General features: G+C 55.9%; 1 protein-coding gene across 6 annotated transcripts in view; it reads right to left on the reverse strand.

Annotated features, from left to right (window-relative positions):
- Positions 1 to 19,625, reverse strand: part of CCDC57 (coiled-coil domain containing 57) — a 95,651-nt gene that overhangs the window by 54,277 nt on the left and 21,749 nt on the right. For 5 of the 6 annotated variants that reach the window (XM_044921522.1, XM_044921520.1, XM_044921519.1 and 2 more), the window contains exons 8-14: positions 18,328 to 18,486; positions 15,137 to 15,299; positions 14,567 to 14,701; positions 9,384 to 9,606; positions 8,728 to 8,880; positions 4,347 to 4,450; positions 935 to 1,105 (exon numbers count right to left, since the gene is read on the reverse strand). In XM_044921522.1, the coding sequence (XP_044777457.1) occupies positions 935 to 1,105; positions 4,347 to 4,450; positions 8,728 to 8,880; positions 9,384 to 9,606; positions 14,567 to 14,701; positions 15,137 to 15,299; positions 18,328 to 18,486 (1,108 nt within the window). The remainder of the gene's footprint in view (positions 1 to 934; positions 1,106 to 4,346; positions 4,451 to 8,727; positions 8,881 to 9,383; positions 9,607 to 14,566; positions 14,702 to 15,136; positions 15,300 to 18,327; positions 18,487 to 19,625) is intronic. The other variant, XM_044921524.1, reaches the window with a different exon arrangement.

The raw sequence follows: 19,625 nt of genomic DNA on the forward strand, positions 1-19,625 counted from the left end.
CAGGTCACTGCAGGTCACCACGGGTAACCCAGGTCACTGCTGGTCACCAGGGGTAACCTAGGTCACTGCAGGTCACCACGGGTAGCACAGGTCACTGCAGGTCACCACGGGTAACTGCAGGTACTACAGGTCACCAAAGATAAGAGGTGACCCAGGTCACCACAGGTAACTGACAGAGTAAGAAAGTGCGCGCTTAACAGCATTTCCATCACAGCCGTCAGTAAGAAGAGAAGTGGCCTGTGTGTCAGATCTGTGGGGACGGCTGCTGCAGGGCTCTCTCCACAGCTCAGAACCATGGCTTGAACCAGCCACAGAGCCCGCGGGACTAACCAGGTGCGGAGGGCCAGGACCAGGACGGAAGCCCCACTGTCACGAGCGAGGGGGTGGCAGCCTCAAACACTCGGAGAGTCCCCACAAGGGTCCTCTCGAAGGAGAAACCCAGTTTTGCATTCAATTTCAGGGCCCTCCTAGCAAGAGTCAGGGACTCCCTTTTAGAGGAAACAGAACAGCCCTCTTCATACGTGTGGTTCCCACGCTGGACTTTTTTTTTTAAGACTTGTTTCTTTATTTTGAGAGGGGGGAGGGGCAGAGAGAGAGAATCTCAAGCCGACTCGCCACTGAGCACAGAACCTGACGCGGGGTTTGATGTCATGACTGTGAAATCGTGACCTGAGCCGAAACCAAGAGTCGGACGCTTCACCAACTGAGCCACCAGGTGCCCCAACCTATGCTGGACTTTTAAGTGGCAGGATCCTAAGGCCTGGAGGCCACGGACCAGGTCTGACCACGGAAGCCAGCCGAGGCGGAAGTGGAGGACAGTGGGGCGCAGCGCCCCAGGGGCCCAGGAGGGCTCTGCAGACGGCCATTCCGGTGACTTCTGCAGAGGCCCCAGAGAGCACAGCTGTAGTAGGAGCAATCGGCACAGGACACCTACCTCCTTCCCAGGGGCCACCTTGTCCAAGGCTTGCAACTGCGGCCTGCTCCCGAGATGCTCCTCCAGCTCAGCCACCTGCTTCCGCAGCTCTGAAACCTCCAGGTGCACCTGGCCCACCTCACGGGGAAGCTCGCGCTGGACGGTGTCCATGTCCAGGGGTCGCTGCAGCAGCTGAGAGGCCGTTTCAGGGGCAACGTTAGGAAGGAGGGTAGGAGGGCAGGGAAGCAGAAGGGCAGAGGCACCCAGCAGAAGCCGCAGGCGGATCAGAAAGGAAACACATTTGTCAGTCTCCGGTCTCTGGCTTAATGCCGTTGCTCCCCACACCGGCACCCCAGCTGTCCCCTGCAGTGTGGACTCGGGAGCCCATGGCGGAGCCTGCACTGGACCCCAAGGCTGGCTGGGGAGCATCCAGGCCTTAAACCGTCTGGACAGAGGCAGAGGGCCTAGAACCCTCTTCCTGAGCCCAGTTTAGGTGGAAACAAACACGTGCAGAAATGTAGGTAACCAGTAGGGGGCAACCCGGGGCTCGGGGCAGGAGGCGGTGTGGTGGGAGGGGTGAGGCCAAGCCTTTCAGGAGGAGCTAAGTGACAGGCCAGAGCGAGCATGAGCATGGAAGGCAGACAGAGGGCGGAGGAGGACAGAGGGTCAGGAAGGGAAGTCCTAGGCACAGGGCGTCCTTGGTCGTTACAGGTCAGCCCTGAGACCCTCACTCTGGTAGCTTCTCCGGACATCTGTCCTCCTGCTGACGTAAGGGAGAAGAGAGGAGGTGACAGAGTGACACCTCTCTACACTCGTTTCCGTTTTATTCTCAGGAAGAGGAAATATGTGCCTATTCCAGGGATTCCTAGAATGAATTCCTGGTGAATATTTTATTCTTTGAATTTGTCACATACACACCAAAAAAGGTGACCATTTGGTAAACAGACACTGTTAATTAAAAAAACAAAAAACACCTTGAGGTGGACATCTGTCCCCATGATAATCATATCATCTACTATTATCAAGAGAAAATTAAAAGCTTGTATTTAAATGTCTGTTTCCTGTTTTTTTTTTTTTTTTTAAAGATTTTATTTATTTATTCATGAGAGACAGAGAGAAACAGAGGGAGAAGCAGGCTCCCAAGGAGCAGGGAGTCCGATGCGGGACTCGATCCCAGGACCCTGGGATCATGACCTGAGCCAAAGGCAGATGCTTAACCGTCTGAGCCACCCAGGCGCCCTTAAATGTCTATTTCCTGTTTGTGACGTTCCCACAGTGGGCAGAAGGGGAAGCAGCAAGTCTGAGCGTCCTGAGCCCCCTCCCCTCAGGCCAGGAGGAGAAACGGGAGAGTGCTAAGTCCCCTCCGTCATGACAGTGAGACTGCTCTCAATCAGGGTAAAGTGCCAGCCTCCCAAGCGCCAGAGAGCGGCTGGAGAGCTCGGAATAAGCTGCATCCAGCGGCGTGTTCTGCTTCACACAAGCTGCAGAGCATACAGGGCAAGGGGACTTATGGACTTACGGACTTAAAAGGACACGTGAAAACTCCCTCTTCCTGTTGCCTCATGAAAAACATATCTGTGCAAAAGGCAGCAGGATGGTATGACACCAAAAGTACAAGCAATAAAAAAATATAGACAAAACAGGGCGCCTGGGTGGCTCAGTCGTTAAGCGCCTACCTTCGGCTCAGGTCATGATCCCAGGGTCCTGGGATCGAGCCCCATGTTGGGCTCCTTGCTTAACGGGGAACCTGCTTCTCCCTCTCCCTCTACTGCTCCCCCTGCTTGTGCTCTCTCTCTCTCGCTCACTCTCTCAAAAAAAAGGAATAAAATCTTTAAAAAAAAAATAAATAAATAAGTAAACATAGACAAAAGTGGTAATCATAAAAACTAAAAACATTTGTGCTTCGAAGAAAATTATCAAGAAAGTGAAAAGATGGGGCGCCTGGGTGGCTCAGTCGTTAAGTGTCTGCCTTCGGCTCAGGTCATGGTCCCGGGGTCCTGGGATCGAGCCCCGCATTGGGCTCCCTGCTCGGTGGGAAGCCTGCTTCTCCCTCTCCCACTCCCCCTGCTTGTGTTCCTGCTCTCACTATCTCTCACTATCTCTCTCTCTGTGTCAAATAAATAAATAAAATCTTAAAAAAAAAAAAAAAAAGAATGGGAGAAAAATTTTGCAAATTGTACATCTGATATCCAGAATATATAAAGAACTCTTAGAACCCAACAATAAAAAAGACAAACAACCCAATTACAAATGGGCAAAGGATCTGAATAGACATTTTTCCAAAGAAGACATACAAATGGCCAGTGAGCACATGAGATGAAGCTCTGCATTGTTAGTCATCAGGGAAAATGCAAATCAAAACCACAGTGAGGTACCACTTCGCACCCACTGGATTGGCCAGAATTAAAAAGACAGAAAACAGGTCATGTGGGTCAGGATGTGGGCTGTCGGGATCCTCACACACGGCCGGGGGGACATAAGATGGTGCAGTCACGTGGGAAAATGGTTTGGTGGTTCTTCAAAAAGTGAAATATAGACTTACGCTCCTACACGTGTACCCGAAAGAATGGGAAGCAGGGACTTGCACAGATGTTTGCACACCACGTTCATAGCATTACTCACAAGTGCCAAAAGGTGGAAACAACCAAGTGTCCGTTGGATGAATGGATCCACAAAGTATGGATATCACTCAGGCCTTAGAAGGCGTCAAGGACTGACTGATGCTCCCACCTGTGGAGCAACCTTGAGGACATGGTGCTGAGGGAAATGAGCTGGTCACAAAAAGACAGCTGCCGCAGGACCCCGGTCCCAGGAGAGTCATCCAGCCCAGCGGCAGGACGGATGTCCCCAGGGGAAGGGGTGTGGGGCTGGTGTTGAATGGGGACAGTTTCTGCTCAGATGATGGAAAGGTTCTGGGCATAATAGGTCGTGGTGACATTTACAGTGCTGTGAACATAGTTAACGTCACTGAACGTGTGCTTGAAAACTGTAAGCTTTATGTTTGTGTATTTTACCACAATGAAAAATACACTAAAAAAAGAGAAATGAGTTTATAGCAATAAAGCATGGGCACCCGTGTGGCAGGGGAGAGCTCGGGTCCCAGGAAGCAGTGGGCATCGGCCCAGTGCGTGACTGTGGCCTGACCCCACACAGGCCCCGGGGTGTCCGGACACGCTCATCGCCGGCCCCACACGTCCTGCCACAGCTCAGCACCTGGACGCGCTCCGGCGTGTCGCACCCCGAGGCAGGAGCAGCCCTGTGTGCGGCAGAGGGAACAGGCTCTGGACTCCTTTACCAGGTCCTCCGGTGCGCCCTCTAGGGACCACACGTGACCTCACAACAACCCCTTCTTTGGAGGGAAACCGAGGCACAGAGCAGTCAAGCGGTCCAGCCAGAAGACCTGCCCAGCCCAAGTGTCAAGGGGCGGCCCTACCTTCCGCCTGAGCCGGGCCACCAGGAAGTTCGTGAGATGTGCCCTGTCCCTGAGCCTCCTGAGGGCTAGCCCAATGGGTGAACCATCAGCTGACACGGCTCCTCCTGCAGAAAGAGTGATTCTGTCAGGCTCAGGCCTCCTACAGCCTCGGGGAAGGTCCTGGGAGTGGAGGCTGTGCCGCCCAGGGCAGAGGTGCACGCTTCGCTGCCCTCCCCTGGGGATGCCCGCTGTCACTGTACGTCCACTGGGAAGTGAAGATGCTCTAGAGCTGAGCGGAAGGGGCCAGGTCCCCACGAAGACTGAGAGGCGCTGGGATGAAGTCTCCTCCTCGTGTCAAGGAAGCAGGAACCTCTGCAGGGAAACAGTACGGCCTTGCCACCTAGTGCTAGGGGGAGGCTGGTCTGCACCAGCCTCCCAGTTGCTTGGGAATTAGGGAAACGTTCTTACGACCATAGGTCAAAGAAGGGATCGGTGGAGGTTAGAAATTATTTTGACCTGAATTATCATTAATACACTGCTTATCAAAACTTCTGGAATGCAGGGCTGCCTGGCCGGCTCAGTCGGTAGAGTGTGAGACTCTTGATCTCGGCTCAGGTCACGATCTCAGGGTCGTGAGATCGAGTCCCGCTTTGGGCTCTGCACTGAGGGGGGAGTCTGCTTCTCTCCCTCTCCCTCTGCCCCTCCCCCTGCTTGTGCACGCTCTCTCTCAAATGAATAAATAAATCTTTTAAAAAATTTAAAAACAGGGGCACCTGGTGGCTCAGTCGGTTAAGCATCCGCCTTTGGCTCAGGTCAGGATCCTGGGGGTCCTGGGGTTGAGTCCTGCATCCGGGCTCCCTGCTCAGGGAGGAGCCTGCTTCTCCCTCTGCCCCTTACCCCCGCTCTCGTGCTCTCTCTCAAATAAATAAATTACAGTAAAATAAAATAAAATTCGAAGGACAATACTATAGGCAATTTTTTAAAATCTAGATGAAATGGACAATTTTCTAGTAAAATATAATATCAAAAAGTGACACACGAAAAAGAAAATCGGGATCGTCCTTTACTGTGAAAAAAACTGAATTCACACTTTAAAACCTTCTCACAGGGAAAATCCTAAACCCAGAGGGGCTCAGAGTTGAATTCTATTAATTGGTTCAGGAAAAATTAACATGGGTCTAATATAAACTTTTTCAGAAAACAGAAATAAGGGAACATCTCCCAACACATTTGAGGCCAGACCCGTGGTCCTAAAACTTGACAATGGGCATCATGAGAAAGAAAGGGTACAGCCAAAGTCACTCACTAACATAAACGTATTAATTGTCAGTAAAATAGCAGTAAAAGAATATATCACGTGTTGAGTTTATTCCAGAGATGTAAAGTTGGTTTAACATTCAAACACTGACACAAGCTCGCTGTTCTGGACAAGATAGCGCGTGCGTGCCCCGCCCTCTCCTTCGGTGCAGCTGCAAGCCCAAAGCGGCTGTGAGGGGAGGCCCGGCAGGCGAGGGCCGGGGGCTCCGGGGATGGGGACACCCCGCAGCGGGCTCCCCGTCGTTTCCTTCCTGTATTTCCGAGCTCTGATGCTGGAGCAGCCACAGCCCAGACACACCAGGGAGCTCGCACCAAGAAAGGCCCCAGCCAGGCCTGTTCCCTGCAGTGGAAGGGCCAGGGAAGGGGGACTCCACAGGCGGGTGTGGTGCAGACAGAGGCTCATCTGCACCAGCCGCCTGCACCTCCTGGGAAGAGCATGTGTGGAGGGTGCGGGGGGGGCGGGTGCGCAGGGCAGAGAAAGGGATTCCTTAACTCTGCACCAAGTCCCTGAGGGGCCCCTGTGGAAACCAGGCAGCATGGGGATGGCCGAAGTGTCGCGAGCTGAGCTCTGCTGGGGGGGGGGGGGGCGCAGAGAGCGCCAGGACCATGGCCTCGGGCCGCACACAAGGAGGCACAGCAGAACAGCATCATCGCAAAGGCTCTGGAGACCAAGGGGCCGTTCAGACCCAGCCCGAGAGAGCGGGCCAGGACACAGACGTGCATTGCGCCTGAGCAAGGTGGAGGGCCCGAAAGCGCAGAAGAGGAATCAAACAGACGTCCTAAAGATCGGAGTTTCAGAGCATCCCCTTGGTATGTGCATGTCATCATCCAAAGTCTCTCATCACACCGATAACCAGGAAAATCCCAACTCAAATGAAGCACTGAGAGGGCAGATGTCGGGATCATGTGGAATAGGGAACAAGGAACCTAAAGCAAGAATGTATCAACAGTCTTAAAACAATGGAAGAAGAAAAGTTTCAGCAGAGCGGTAAAAGATAAAGAAAAACACAATGGAATCTTAGAACTGAAACCGAAATAAAAGTGCCCCCGAAGGGCCCCAGAGCAGCATGGAGGTGACAGCAGGCCTGTGGGCTTGAAGATGGACGTAGAAATTGCCCATCTGAACAACAGAGGAAACAGACAGAAAGAAGTCACAGAGCCACAGCGACCTGTGGGAGAAGAACAAGAGAGCGAGCGTTTTTGCCGCCAGAGTCCCAAAGGGAAAAAGAGCACGGAGTCGAAAAAACACGTGCAGAAGTCATGGTTGAAAACTCCCCAAATTTGGAAAGACAACAACCTTCAGATTCAATGCCCAACATGATAAGCCAAAGAAGCATGTGTCCAGACACAGCACCATCAGATACCTGCCCTGAGCGACAGACTCGGCCTGCGACTGGTCGGGGAAAGGGCTGGATGGCAGAGGCCTTCTCGGAGGAAGTGGCACCACTGGATTAAGGGCTGAAAGCTCCTCCTTTGACACCAGCGAATACATTCCCTTCTCGGGTAAAGGGAAAGATCTGGCACCAGCAGACCTGCCCTAAGAGCAGATGATGCGGAACCTGGAACGTCGGGACGCAGGAAGGACACAAAGGGCAAAGGGCAGGTGTCCAGCTGACTGTCACAGACTCCACCTTTCCTCTTGAGTTTTTTGAAGTACGTTTGACATTTCAAAGCAAGAACGATAATCCTGCCTGAAGCAGCTCCCGACGTAGGAGAGGCGGGGTTTGCGACAGCCACGCGGGCACGGGGCGTGCGTGGCAGGCACACCTCCACCTTCCGAGGGAGGTTGTGCAGTGTGGACGGGAGCCACCAGAGCTGTGCCCTCAGCAACCACAGACCCATGGCAATGGAACACCAACAACGTGCAGATGACCCACGAGCAGGGAGACAGAAAACAGGCAGGAAGCGGCTGCTCACCCTCCACACGACAAGTTCAAGTATATTGGTTAGAAACATTAGCAAAATGGATTTTAGAAACTGACCGAGCTATGTGCTGTCCACAAGAAATTCACTTCAAATGTGGTAGAAGCACGCTAAAAGAGGAAAGGATCCCGAAGACACGCTGAGCAGACACTCACCAGGGGGAGGCCAGGTTAGTGACCAACAGCACGCGGAGCGGACCCCGGGGCAAGGAGAGCTGCGGGACCCTGGAAGGGTCCATCCCCGTCACAAACACGGCAATCCTAGGGCTGTACGCATCCAACGACAAGGCTTCAGAACACATGACGCAGAACTGACAGAATCACAATGAAAAGCAAAGATCTGCCTAACAACAGGAAGAGAAAGGAATTTCCTTACTCTGACCCTGCGCCCCCAAATCCTTACCAAGTATTAAAGTGAAATGCTGAAAATTTTTCTCTGGGATCAGGAAGAAAGCCAGCCGTTACCAACATCCTACTGGAGATGCCGGCCAGGAAACGTAACTTAAGAAAAAGAAATAAAAGGGCGCCTGGGTGGCTCAGTCGTTAAGCGTCTGCCTTCGGCTCAGGTCATGATCCCAGGGTCCTGGAATCGAGTCCCGCATCGGGCTCCCTGCTCCTTGGGGGCCTGCTTCTCCCTCTGCTTCTCTCTCTCTCTCTCTGTCTCTCATGAATAAATAAATAAAATCTTTAAAAAAAAAAAAAAGAAAAAGAAATAAAAGATACCAGCTTTGGGCAGCCAGCCAGCTCCTGAGCAGAGACGGGATGATTGAGAGGGGCAGCGTCCTGCTCCCTCCCTTCTCTTCTCATAACCCATCTGCTGGGCAGCTTGAGGGCGCTGCCTGGCCTGCGTCTGTCCCCCTAGCTCCCCCAGGTGGGCCCTCCACCCGGCCAGCGCCCCAGCCGGGGTGAGGGGGCGTCTGCGTGCTGTCGGAGCAGGGGTGGGGCAGGGAGGCGCCCACACAGAGGGGTGAACCGGCGTAAACACTTTGAGAACGGCCTGGCCCGGGGACTCCTGGAGGCAGGGACAGGGACCTACACTTTGCGGCCATTCCTTGACCTGTGCATTTGCATTTCAGGACTTTCTGTAAGGTTTATATTTCAGTCAAAACAAAGGTAGTGTTACTGGGGCAGAGCACGCGACAGGACGAGACAAGGACTCTTACCAGGGACTCCGGCCGAGATGCAGACGCTGGGCTGAAAGTCGGTGTAAGAGGAGGGCCTCTTGGAAGGATCTAACACATCTTCTACTTGTTCTTCCAAGGTTTTAAATTTATGCTTTAGGTTTCGTATTTCTGTTTCAAGGACTGTAACGTGATCTGCCCCCAAAAAACCAGTGAATACACAGGCATACACATTGACACTCCCCTCCACCGTCACCAGGGCAGAGGCCCACCCAGGCTGGGGCCGCCTGCTCGCGGCCCGCCCCCCACAACGGCCACTGGCCGCCACAAGCCAGCAGACACCCAGCGCCCCCTCGCGAGCCTTCATGCGCACAGTGTCATGGGCCATTCCTGGGCCCCTCCTCACCGCGCATGGGGTGAGGCCTGCTGCCCGCCACTCGAACCCGGTGCCCAGCCACCTCCCCGTGCCAGGTACACAGCCTTCGCGGTCCTCTTCCCTTTACCAATACACGCTGTTATCCCACACAGAGGCACGGACTTAAGACACTCTCTCTCCGAGGAAATGCTGCTGCCACAGTTTGAAGTAATGTTTTAAAGCAGACGTTCATGCCTCAGACTCCAGGGGAAGCCCATCTTGGACCCAGTGGAGACCCATGTCCCCTGCCCTCCCCTCTCCTGCTGCCCTCGCCCTCGCTCACCAGGAGCCTCAGCTGCTGCCTCTGGGCTTGGACGGGGCTGCTCTGTGTCGGAGGACTGACCCCCTGACGGGGCAGGAGGAAGAACGAGGTCACTCAGGGTCTCCATTTCTTTCCTCATCTCTGAAACAGCCCTTCGTAAGCTTGTGTTTTGCTCCTGGAGCCTCTGGATCTCACTAGACGGAAAACTTCCCCTTATTTCTTCCTCGTGATGCCTTAGGAGCATCTGTCAAGAAAGAAAGAGAATGCTCACAGCTACAGAAGAACCCTGCGGCTCGCTGCCCGTCCAGGGCCGGCTGTGTCCGCGCCCCCCTCGTCTGCCCTCCCGGCTCAACTGACGACACCGAACTTCTAGTTGTCGCAAAGACAAGGCTGCTGTTGGCCAAAGGCAGCTTCTCCTGAGAAACCTGGAAGCCACCGCCCACCCATGGGGCGGCTGGCGTGGAAAGGACAGGCAGGCGACACGGGGCCGTCAGCCGCCGGGAAGGCTGCTTGCGGGCGGGCGCCGCTGCATCGCGGGGAAGACAGTCTGGCGGCTCCTCAAAGGGTTAAACACAGAGTTACTACAGGACCCGCAATTCCACCCCGAAAACATACGCCCACCTAAAAACTTGTACGTGCGTGTTCCCGGCACCGGTTTTCAAAATGTGCAAACACAAGTGTCCCCAGTGGACGAGTGAACGAAAACAAACGTGACACAGTGGAACAGCGCTCAGCCACAAAAAGGAATGAAGTTCTGATACACGCGATCACACAGATGAACCATGAAGACCTGCTAAGTGGTGGTCCAAGACCTCAGTGCAGTTACGATCATAAACACGCTCAAGGGTGTAAAGAAAAACAGGGACATAACAGGAAGAGGAATGGAAGATAATTTTAGAAAACCAGACACCACCCACAGAGATGAGAAATTCACTGAGCTGGCGAGACGTCGCAGAGGAGGGCTCCGTGAGCGCGAGCACGCGGCAACAGCAAGTGCAGCTCGAGCACCGAGTGAGACCGGAGAGAGTCATCAGGCTCAGCAGAAGAAGTACTTCATTTATTTATTTACTTATTTATTTATTTTTAAAGATTTTATTTATTTATTTAAGAGAGAATGAGATAGAGAGAGCATGAGAGGGAGGAGGGTCAGAGGGAGAAGCAGACTCCCCGCCAAGCAGGGAGCCCGATGCGGGACTCGATCCCGGGACTCCAGGATCATGGCCTGAGCCGAAGGCAGTCGCTTAACCGACTGAGCCACCCAGGCGCCCGAAGTACTTCATTTATAACAAATGTGATGAACACGTAAGTCCACAGATCCAAGAAGTCCACCGAACCCAAAGCAAAATAAACACAAAGAAAATCACAACAGACAGCACATCATGATCAAACTGCTAAAAAAGATCAGTGGTAGAGAGAAAACTCCCGGAAGTGATCAGAGGAAAACAGGGTATTACGTGGTGTGACGGGCGCAAACGCAGGTTTCTGCCGACCCCTCGTGACAGCCACTGAAACCCTCGAGACAGAGGGCTGGTGTGCAGCGTGCAGGAAGGGACACCCCGGCCGCCTTGCAATCCAACAGTCAGCGGCGGCATCCTTCAGAAATGACAGTGACCACGAGGGGCTCACTGCAGCGGGGCCTGCTGCTGGCTGTAAACAACCAGAAAACCAGACGCGTTCCAGGAAACGAGTGTCTGCCCACAGGCCAGCACAGGACCGGGATGCCTGAGGCTCGGGCCAGGGAACGTGGCCCTGCAGGCAGACTGCCCAGTTCTGGGTCCAAGCCCAAGCAGAGGCCCCGCTCACAGACAGGCACCTGCCGACGGGCCGGCCGCCCCGGCTGCCACACGGGCTCCGCTGCTCCAGCCTTCCTGCGGCTTGCCCAGCCCTGCGGCACTGACCCACCCGAGCAGAAGGTGAGCTTCCACCAAGCTCCAACACGGCCGTGCAGCCTTAGGACGACAGGCGCTAACCGGCCCAGCGGCCGCGGGGAAGAGAAGGGCCACGCGGTCAAATGTACAACCATTCACATTGTGTTTTGAAGAATTACAAGGACATGAAACACAGCTGTCGTAGAAGTGGAAAAAAAGACTCAAAATTATATAGCACAACCTGAAGTCTATAAAAATAGTACGTGCATGGGGGCACGTTTAAGACCCACAGGAAGAGGCAACTAGAGAAACGCACCAGAGTGCCTGAAAGGCCCGACCACGGGTACTTCCACGTCCTCTGGAGGGCCAGGCGCTGGGTCACAGCCCCCCTTCAATGCTCTGCGAAGGGGACGCATCACACAGATGAAGCAATGGACGCTCGAGCTAACGAGGTCTGACCCAGCCGCCACGCCGTCTCCACGCTGCCCCCGCGTGCTCAACCCACTGCCACGCGCCGGCCACTCTTTCATTCGCCACGAAAGTGCCCTGGAGGCCGCGAGAGGAAACCTGCTCCGGGCCACACAGGAGCTGAGCCAGGTTGGACCTTGGGTCCGCCTGGTTCGAGGCCACGCCGCTGAACGGAGATTGTTGAGTTCTTGCAGTGGCCACACGTTACTTCTCCCTCCAGAAGGCAGCTAGCTCTTTTTCTACTGAACACAGACCTCAGCTTTCCAACACCCTCCCCCCGTCACGCCCTCCGCGGCCCCACTGCTCGCCGCAGAGGACACTGCAGACAGGAAGGGCCACCTGTCTCCCTGCAAACCCCCAACCTCCTTTTCCCATGCCCGTCGGAACGTCTCGCACAAAACCTCACAGCTGCCCCTGCACAGACCCCAGAGCAGAGCCGTGTGGGACCTGCCGCTGGCCCGGCCCTGCTCAGACGCTCCCTCTGCCGCTGTGGGGCAGGGACCACCCCTCTCGGGGTCCTGGCTCCCTCATCTGTAGGACGGGATGGCAGCATCAGCCCCCAAACCCTGGGGCAGCCCAGTCAGCTCCGAGAGCCACGATCTCGTCTGGCACGGGCTGCCCTGCGCCCTGTAGCACCGGGAGGGCCGGGTCTTCCGAGCCTGGGGCCGTCACCGCCGGGGACTGACGCGGTCCCTGCTCAGCCTCCATGCATGCAACCGGGCGAGTGACCTTTCATAAAGGACAGAGGTCGGACTACTGGACACACGGCCCCTGGCGCTGCCCCGGAAGCCACCTCCCCTGCCGCGTTTCCCCAATTTCCCAGCGACACGGCTTCCCTCAGGGGCCTTAAGGTGAGACCTGTGGGGGGCTGGGGCGTCCTGTGACGCTGACCGTGGGGCACGTGCCTCAGGCCGGAAGCAAACGCTCCCTCGGGGGCCCTGGCTAGAACCCTTCCTGCCTCTTCCAGCTTCTAGCGTGGACCCGCACTCCTCCGTGTCCCTCGGTCTGGGGCCACGTCGCTCCCGTGTCTGCCTCCGTCGGCACCTGGCCTTCTCCCTGTGTCTCCACGTGCTGTGCTTTTTATAAGGACGCCAGTCATGTTGGATTAGGACCCTGCTCCCGAGTGAGCTCATCTGAACTGGTTACATCCACAAAGACCCTATTTCCAAGTAAGGTCGCATCCCGAAGAGCTGGCGGTTAGGACCGGAACCTGTCTCTTCGGGGCCACCGTCAGCCCGCGGGCCCCTCACGGTCACTGTCAGGCTCTGGGAGGCTGTCCGTCAGCGCAGAGATCTTCGTGGGGAGGACACGGCCACGGCTGTATGTCGGTGGCTCAGACAGCAGGTGTGAAGACACGTGTCTCTGGGATAAATTCTAGCCCCTTAGTTCTGTCCTTCCTGGAGAGACGCAGGCTTCCATTACAAGAGGGCCCTCGGCTGCACCCTGGGATTTCCTTCCGGACGTCTGACCGTCCACTGCGTCCTCCAAAATCAGCACCAACGCCGACAAAGCCACCAGGACAGGAAGCATTCTTCCCAATTTTTAAAGTAAGTGAGCCGGCTCTGTGGCCAGTGACGTGGCAGGAAGGACACTGGTGTCCCTGCCACCCACGGATCCCTCCCCGTGAGCCTTCCCGCTGCCCTGTGCTGCAGAGGCCTGAGGGAGCCTCCGTGGTCATGTGCCACGTCCTCCCCAAGGCTGTGGCTCCCGCCCAGCTGTCCTCACAGACACTGGGTCATTTTCCTGGGTTCTGACAATTCTCATGAATGACCGAGACAGGATCACCAGATGTCAACTCTGAGCCTGCGCCAGAACTTACGTTCTTGAGAGAAGAAGTAGAGGTCTTGGGTCCTGTACACAGCTTAGGACAAGTTAGGAACATATGTATACACACGTACGTCTTAGTAACCTCTACACCCAGCGTGGGGCTCAAACTCGACCCTGAGATCAAGAGTCACATGCTCTACAGACTGAGCTGGCCGGGCGTCCCAAATTACAAATATCTTGACACTGGTTAGGAGCTGAGCCCTGGACACATGGCCAGCGCATCGTCTTGGAGGAAATCCTGCCCACCTGGGTCCCTGTGACAAGCCAGAGGTCTGAGCGGCTGCTGCCCTTGGGGTGGGGACGGGGACGGGGACCAATGGAAAGGGGAACTTCCGGGGTGACAGAAATGCTCTGGATCTTGTTGGAGGGCTGGGCCCCATGGGCACCGTCACGGCAAACACACCGACCTGTGTGCACTGAAGATCTGTGTGTTTCACTGTGTGTCAAACGAAACAAGAACTGTTCACGGGCCTGGAAAAATCCTCCACCTGCCCCTCCCGCTCCCCCACCTCATGCTGCCCCTGCCCCTCTGACCGTGGACCTTGGAGCCCGGCCCTGCTCCTTCCAAACCGTTCCGCAGGGTCCCTGTGTCTCGGGCCACGGCACCGACCTCGGCATCGGAGGATCCAAGGGCCGGGACAGAGTTCTCGGCAGACCTGCCTGACTCAGGCAGTCCCTGCGGACGGGGTCACGGCACACAGCGACCCCCCATAACAGCTCCGTGGAGGAGGCCGCGGAAGCAACAGTACACTAACCATCTGTACGGCAGAGCGTCAGAACGTGGGTGTTCTTGAGATTTCAAGAACTAAAGACACAAAGAAGAGTCTGAGCACAGGGTCACCTCAGCTCTTCCGGGGGCCAGACTGGCCCCTGTTTGCTGACAGACACGGGAAAGGAACAGGGCTGAGAGGACCGGCCTCCAGTTGGCTTCTGTGTGGCCCCGTTCTCCCACGGCCGCTGTTGAGGGAAGGCTCAAGGAGCGGGCCGCTGGGGCGTGGGCCTTCCCGGGGGAGGCTTAGGGAGGAGAGGGGCAGCACTGACCTGCACCTCCCTCTCAGGAAGGAGCCCCTGTGTCCTCAGTGCCTGCACGGCCTGGTCTCTCTCCAGGGTCAAGGCCTTCAGCACCACCTCCTGGCCACGCAGCGTCCGCTCGGTCTCCTGGAGCTTGGCAGCAACCTGGGAGGAGATGTGGGGCTCAGCTCCCACTGGGAGGGTTACAGGGCAGCAGTGCCAACCTCCGGGGTCCTTCCCGGGGAGCAGACAGCAGACGCGTGAGCGAGCAGCCCCCGGGGCCCAGGACCACGCGGCGGCCAGGGCCGGCTGACAGGCAGCCCCGGGCTCGGGTGTGGCCAGGGAGCCTCCCAGCACTGGTCAGTTAGGGAGACAACCAATGTAGCAGAACTAAGACGCTGTCAGAGGCTGTGGGCAGGACAGGGACACCTTTCGTTGCTCCCATCTTTGTTGCTACACTTCACGCAGCTCAGTGAGGCTCGGCACCTTCCAATCCAAACGACAATGCGGTGAGAGCCCAGAGCCCTCCTCCAGGAGCCACAGGGCGCTCCCAGGCCCTCCCAGCGCAGGACGAAACCTGACGAGCCTGGGGACGCAGACCTGATCCCGCGCCTCGGTCAGGGCCTGAATCAGGTCCTCAGACTTGCGGTAGTGGTCTCTCTCCACACCGTCACAGCGCTGCCGCCAGTCCAGCTCCAGCTGCACCTTCTCGCGCTCCAGGCACCGCTCCCTCTCCGCGGCCGCGGACAGCTGCTGTTTGTACCTCCGGGGACGGGAAAAGCACGGAGGTTAATGTCTTGCACGTGAAGAGCAAAGGTGGCGGGGTGGAGGGAGGGCACTACCACACTGCAGTCGGGTCCCTCGGGGGCCCCCTGTGGGCTGGCCCTGTTCCCGTGCACTCGCGGACACGAGGCATGCTTGGCGCAGCCGGGCAGAGTCTGCAGTGTGGACGCAGAGGAGACAGGGCATCTGCGGGCAGGCTCGGGTTCAGAGAGGAGCAGGGACTCCCAACACCAAGGAAACCAGCACCACGGAAGATCAAACTCAAGAAACAGAAGAACCCATTCGTAAGAAGAGAAGGGAAGAAAGCCAACAAACTTGGGGGAAAAAAAAGAGAAGTGGCTCCAGCAGAGAAATGTGAGAAGGTTTCAGAGCAACCACCAGAGAGCAGAGCGGGCCGAGCCGGAGAGCTCGGAGCCGCCAGGACAGAGAGAGCCTCCAGAGCTCAGAGGACCGACGTCCACCTAAGAGCGGGTCCAGAGAGATCAGAACGGAGGAGACAAAGGAGAAAAGCCTGCACAACTGGGGGGACGCACATCCTCGGACCACAAGGGCTCGCCAAGCACCAGGCAGGGGGAGCTTTACAGGACCACACGCACAGACGCTGTGTGCGGTGCTGGGTTCCAGGATGAAAGAGAAGCCTAAGGGACAGAGAGAGAGAGTGCCAGATGGGCCCCAGGCTTCTCGTCGGCCGCGTGGGGCAACGCATGGTGGGGGGCTCCGGACGGCCTCTCCCCCAAGGGTGGCGGGCTGTGTGCACGACCGGATGGGCGCCCCTGATCGGGTGAGCCACACGAGACCCTGTCCCGCCCACCGGAGGGTTTCCTGCCGGTCTTGAGAGGTAGCTGCCGGGAAGCCGCACTGTCAGGGCTCGCAGCCGCGGGGAAGGACCTCTGCCACCACCCTGAGGAGCCTGGAAGGAAAGGGCAGCCTGGCTGGCACCGTGGTCCCAGCCTAGTGAGACCCTCTGCCGGGGACACAGCTGAGCCGAGCCAAGCCGGACTCCTGACCACAGAAACTGAGATAATAAATGGGCGTCGTTAAAGCCACTAAGTTTGCAGTGATTTGTTCCAGATCAATAATAAAGTGACACACGATGGGTTTAAAACCCAGGGGAAGGGGCGCCTGGGGGCTCAGTTGGTGAAGCAACTGCCTTCGGCTCGGGTCATGATCCCAGGGTCCTGGGATCGAGCCCCGCGTCCGGCTCCCTGCTCCACGGGAAGCCTGCTTCTCCCTCTCCTGCTCCCCCTGCTTGTGTTCCCTCTCTCACTGTCTCTCTCTGTCAAATAAATAAATAAAATATTTTTTAAAAATCCAGGGAAAAGGTGATTTGGAATTTAGCATCCTAAACCCAGCAAAATCGGCACTCACGCAAAAAGGCAAACATGGGCACATCTTCAGACACAAAGGCTCACAGCAGTGGGACAGGGCTTTGCAAACTGTGGTGAAAGCCCACTTATTTTTTTTTAAAGATTTATTTATTTATTTTTGAGAGAGAGAGAACACAAGCTGGTGAAGGGGCAGAGGGAGAGAATCTCGAGCAGACTCCCCCCTGAGCGAGGAGCCCGACTCGGGGCTCGATCCCAGGACAATGAGACCACACCCTGAGCCAAAACCAAGAGTCGGCCACTCAACCGCCTGAGCCACCCAGGCACCCCTGAGTTGTTTATTTTTAAAATGTCCACGGAGAAGCGCCCAGCTAGCTCAGTTGGTAGAGCATGAGACTCTTAAAATGTCCACGGAGGGCCAATACTTTGTAAAACGTCAGGAACCGCCACAGCGCGGTCCCGTGACCATGAAGTTCCTGAATGCCCGTGCTCCCCGCACTTGGATCCCGTGGAGCAGACACACAGAACTAAATCAGAAATCAGTAACAAAAAGATATCTGGGAATCTCAAAATGATGGGAGACTTAGCAACACATTTCTAAACAGCCCATGGACCAAAAAAGAAATCACAAGGAAAATCAGAAAGTATTTTTAACTGAATAATATCAAAATTTGTGGGACGCAGTAAAGTAGTGCTCGGAAGGAGATTCACAGCATTAAATGCTTACGTTTCTCAGAAAAAAACAATGGTTCAAAAATAATAATCGAGGACCCCACCATTAAAAGCTGTCAAAAGAACATCAAATTAAAGCCAAAGGAAGCAGAAGAAAGGAAATAATCTTTTGAGAGTAGATGTCAATGAAAGTAAAAACGCGGAAAACAACTGAGAAAAGTCAATGAAACCAAAAGCTGGCTCTTTGAAAAGATCTGTAAAATCGACAGATGTCCAGCTAGGCTGATCACGAACAGGACAGAGATGGTTACGACAGGCTCTGCACACACTGGGGAAACATAAAGAAACACCACGAACAGTTCCGTGCCAATAAAGTCAACAATGACACGAAATGGGCAAACTCACTGAAAGACACAAATTCCCCAAACTGACACAGAAACATAGAAAACGTGCAACAAGCATGCAGAGAAGCCAGATGCAAAGTGCACACAGACGGAATGCGGAGTGGCAGGCGGGGCCAGGGCTGGGGCCGCAGGGCTGGGGCCGGGGCCAGGGTTCGCGCCTCGGCTGCGGGGGAGGCTGAGTCAAGAGTCAGCAACCGTACAGCTGAAACAAGGGCATCTGTTGTATTTAAGTTACTCCTCGAGAGAGAGAACACGTTCTTTACTCAAGCGTTCCTTAGCAATCACACAGGAGACACGAAGCAGCGACTGTCCACACGGGACCGAGCAGCAAGAACGCTGCTGTGGTGCTCGCTCCGGACCCGGGCCCGTTCCCGGGGAAAGGCCTTCTCCGGCCACCCTCCATCACCCCGTCCCTCCTGCGCTCTCCCTTCTCACGACCAGATGTTCTTCTTCTCTTTCCTGTTTCTTGTCTTTCTCCCTCAATAGGATGCGAGGCCAGGGCCTTGATTCTGTTCCCTTTTGTACCCGCAGCACCCAGAACAGCACCAGGCCCCTAGGAGGTGCGCAGCGAAAAGACCGCTCTCGGGGAAGCTGTGGGGACAGTCACCTTCCGATGTCCTGCTGGCATCTGGCCAGATGTGCCTTGAGTTCTACCTCCTCTTCCTGCAGCGACTGAAGCTGAAGGTCCTTGGAGATCATCTCCTTGGACAGCTGAGCGATCTGGGCATCCCAGCCGGATTTTAGAGCTGATGCATCTTCCCGAAGTCTGCACAAAGAAGGAAAGCTGTGTGAATGTGGGTGTGGTGCTCACTCAAGCTTTCCAACACACACACACACCCACATGCACACCGCCCTCAAAGGAAACCCACACGCCAGTGTCTCCAGATCAGGGTGGAGACTTCCTCACCCAGATTAGGAAACGGTCCTACCCGAGAAGAAATACCCACCCGTCCATCCCACCAACCCAGGTGCCCACTGAACACCTACAACACGCCAAGCCCGCGCCAGACGTGCAGAGGACAGTGAGCCATGGGGGTCTTGGGGTGGTGCCGCTGGGCTCACCTTTGCCACGCCTCGGGCAGCCCCTCAACGTGCAGACACATGTCTTCAAGTTCAACGGTAAGACGAGGTCCTATAGAAACCCTACACTCCCTGGTAGAATCACCACAACTTGGATAAGCTTCCCCAGAAGAAGAGCTCTAGAGAAGACACCTAGAGATACTGCCCAGGGAAGCCGAAGGGTGGGCAGCACAACAGGCCGCTGGGGTTCAGCCCGTCTGCAGCCCGATCACTACAGGGAGAGGGACAGAATCGCCACCTCCGGAGGACAGCAAGGCTGCTAGTGAGCCTCTAGCGTCTCTGGGCTCTGCTGCCAACCTGCCTGGAAGCTGCATGGCGCCAGACGTTTTCAGAGGAGGAAGAGAGTCTGTTGACAGAGTTTCCAGCATGATTCTCAGCCACTGGAAAAAGACCATTGTTCTTCATACACTTTCAACAAATTATTTCTAGTACGGTTCGCCAAACCATCCTGACCCACACCTGTTCTAACACCACAAAGGGCTACACGACGTTGGGAACTTCAGAACACATCCAGCTAACACACCGTGCAAGTGCCTGGAGCGGGGGCCGGGACTGCTCGGCCTGGGGGCTGCCTGGCCCCCGCTCCAGGCGCACGGCCTGCCCCGGTACCGCAGGGTGGTTGGGTGACCAAGCAGGCCAGGACCGTTGCCAAGGTGGACCTCAGCACGCGCTGCCCTGGAGCTGCGTCCCCACGGGGTCTGGGCCTCGGCCGCTGCGCTGCACCAGCACCAAGTGTCTGACGTGATAGGGGGACACAAAACCCCCGGGCCCTCATCTGGATTCCTGAAGTGTAGCCCTCCTCGTCACCCATCTGTCAGCAACTCT

The sequence above is a fragment of the Neomonachus schauinslandi genome, chromosome 15 (assembly GCF_002201575.2).
Source record: "Neomonachus schauinslandi chromosome 15, ASM220157v2, whole genome shotgun sequence".
In the NCBI taxonomy this organism is placed as follows: Eukaryota; Metazoa; Chordata; class Mammalia; order Carnivora; family Phocidae; genus Neomonachus; species Neomonachus schauinslandi.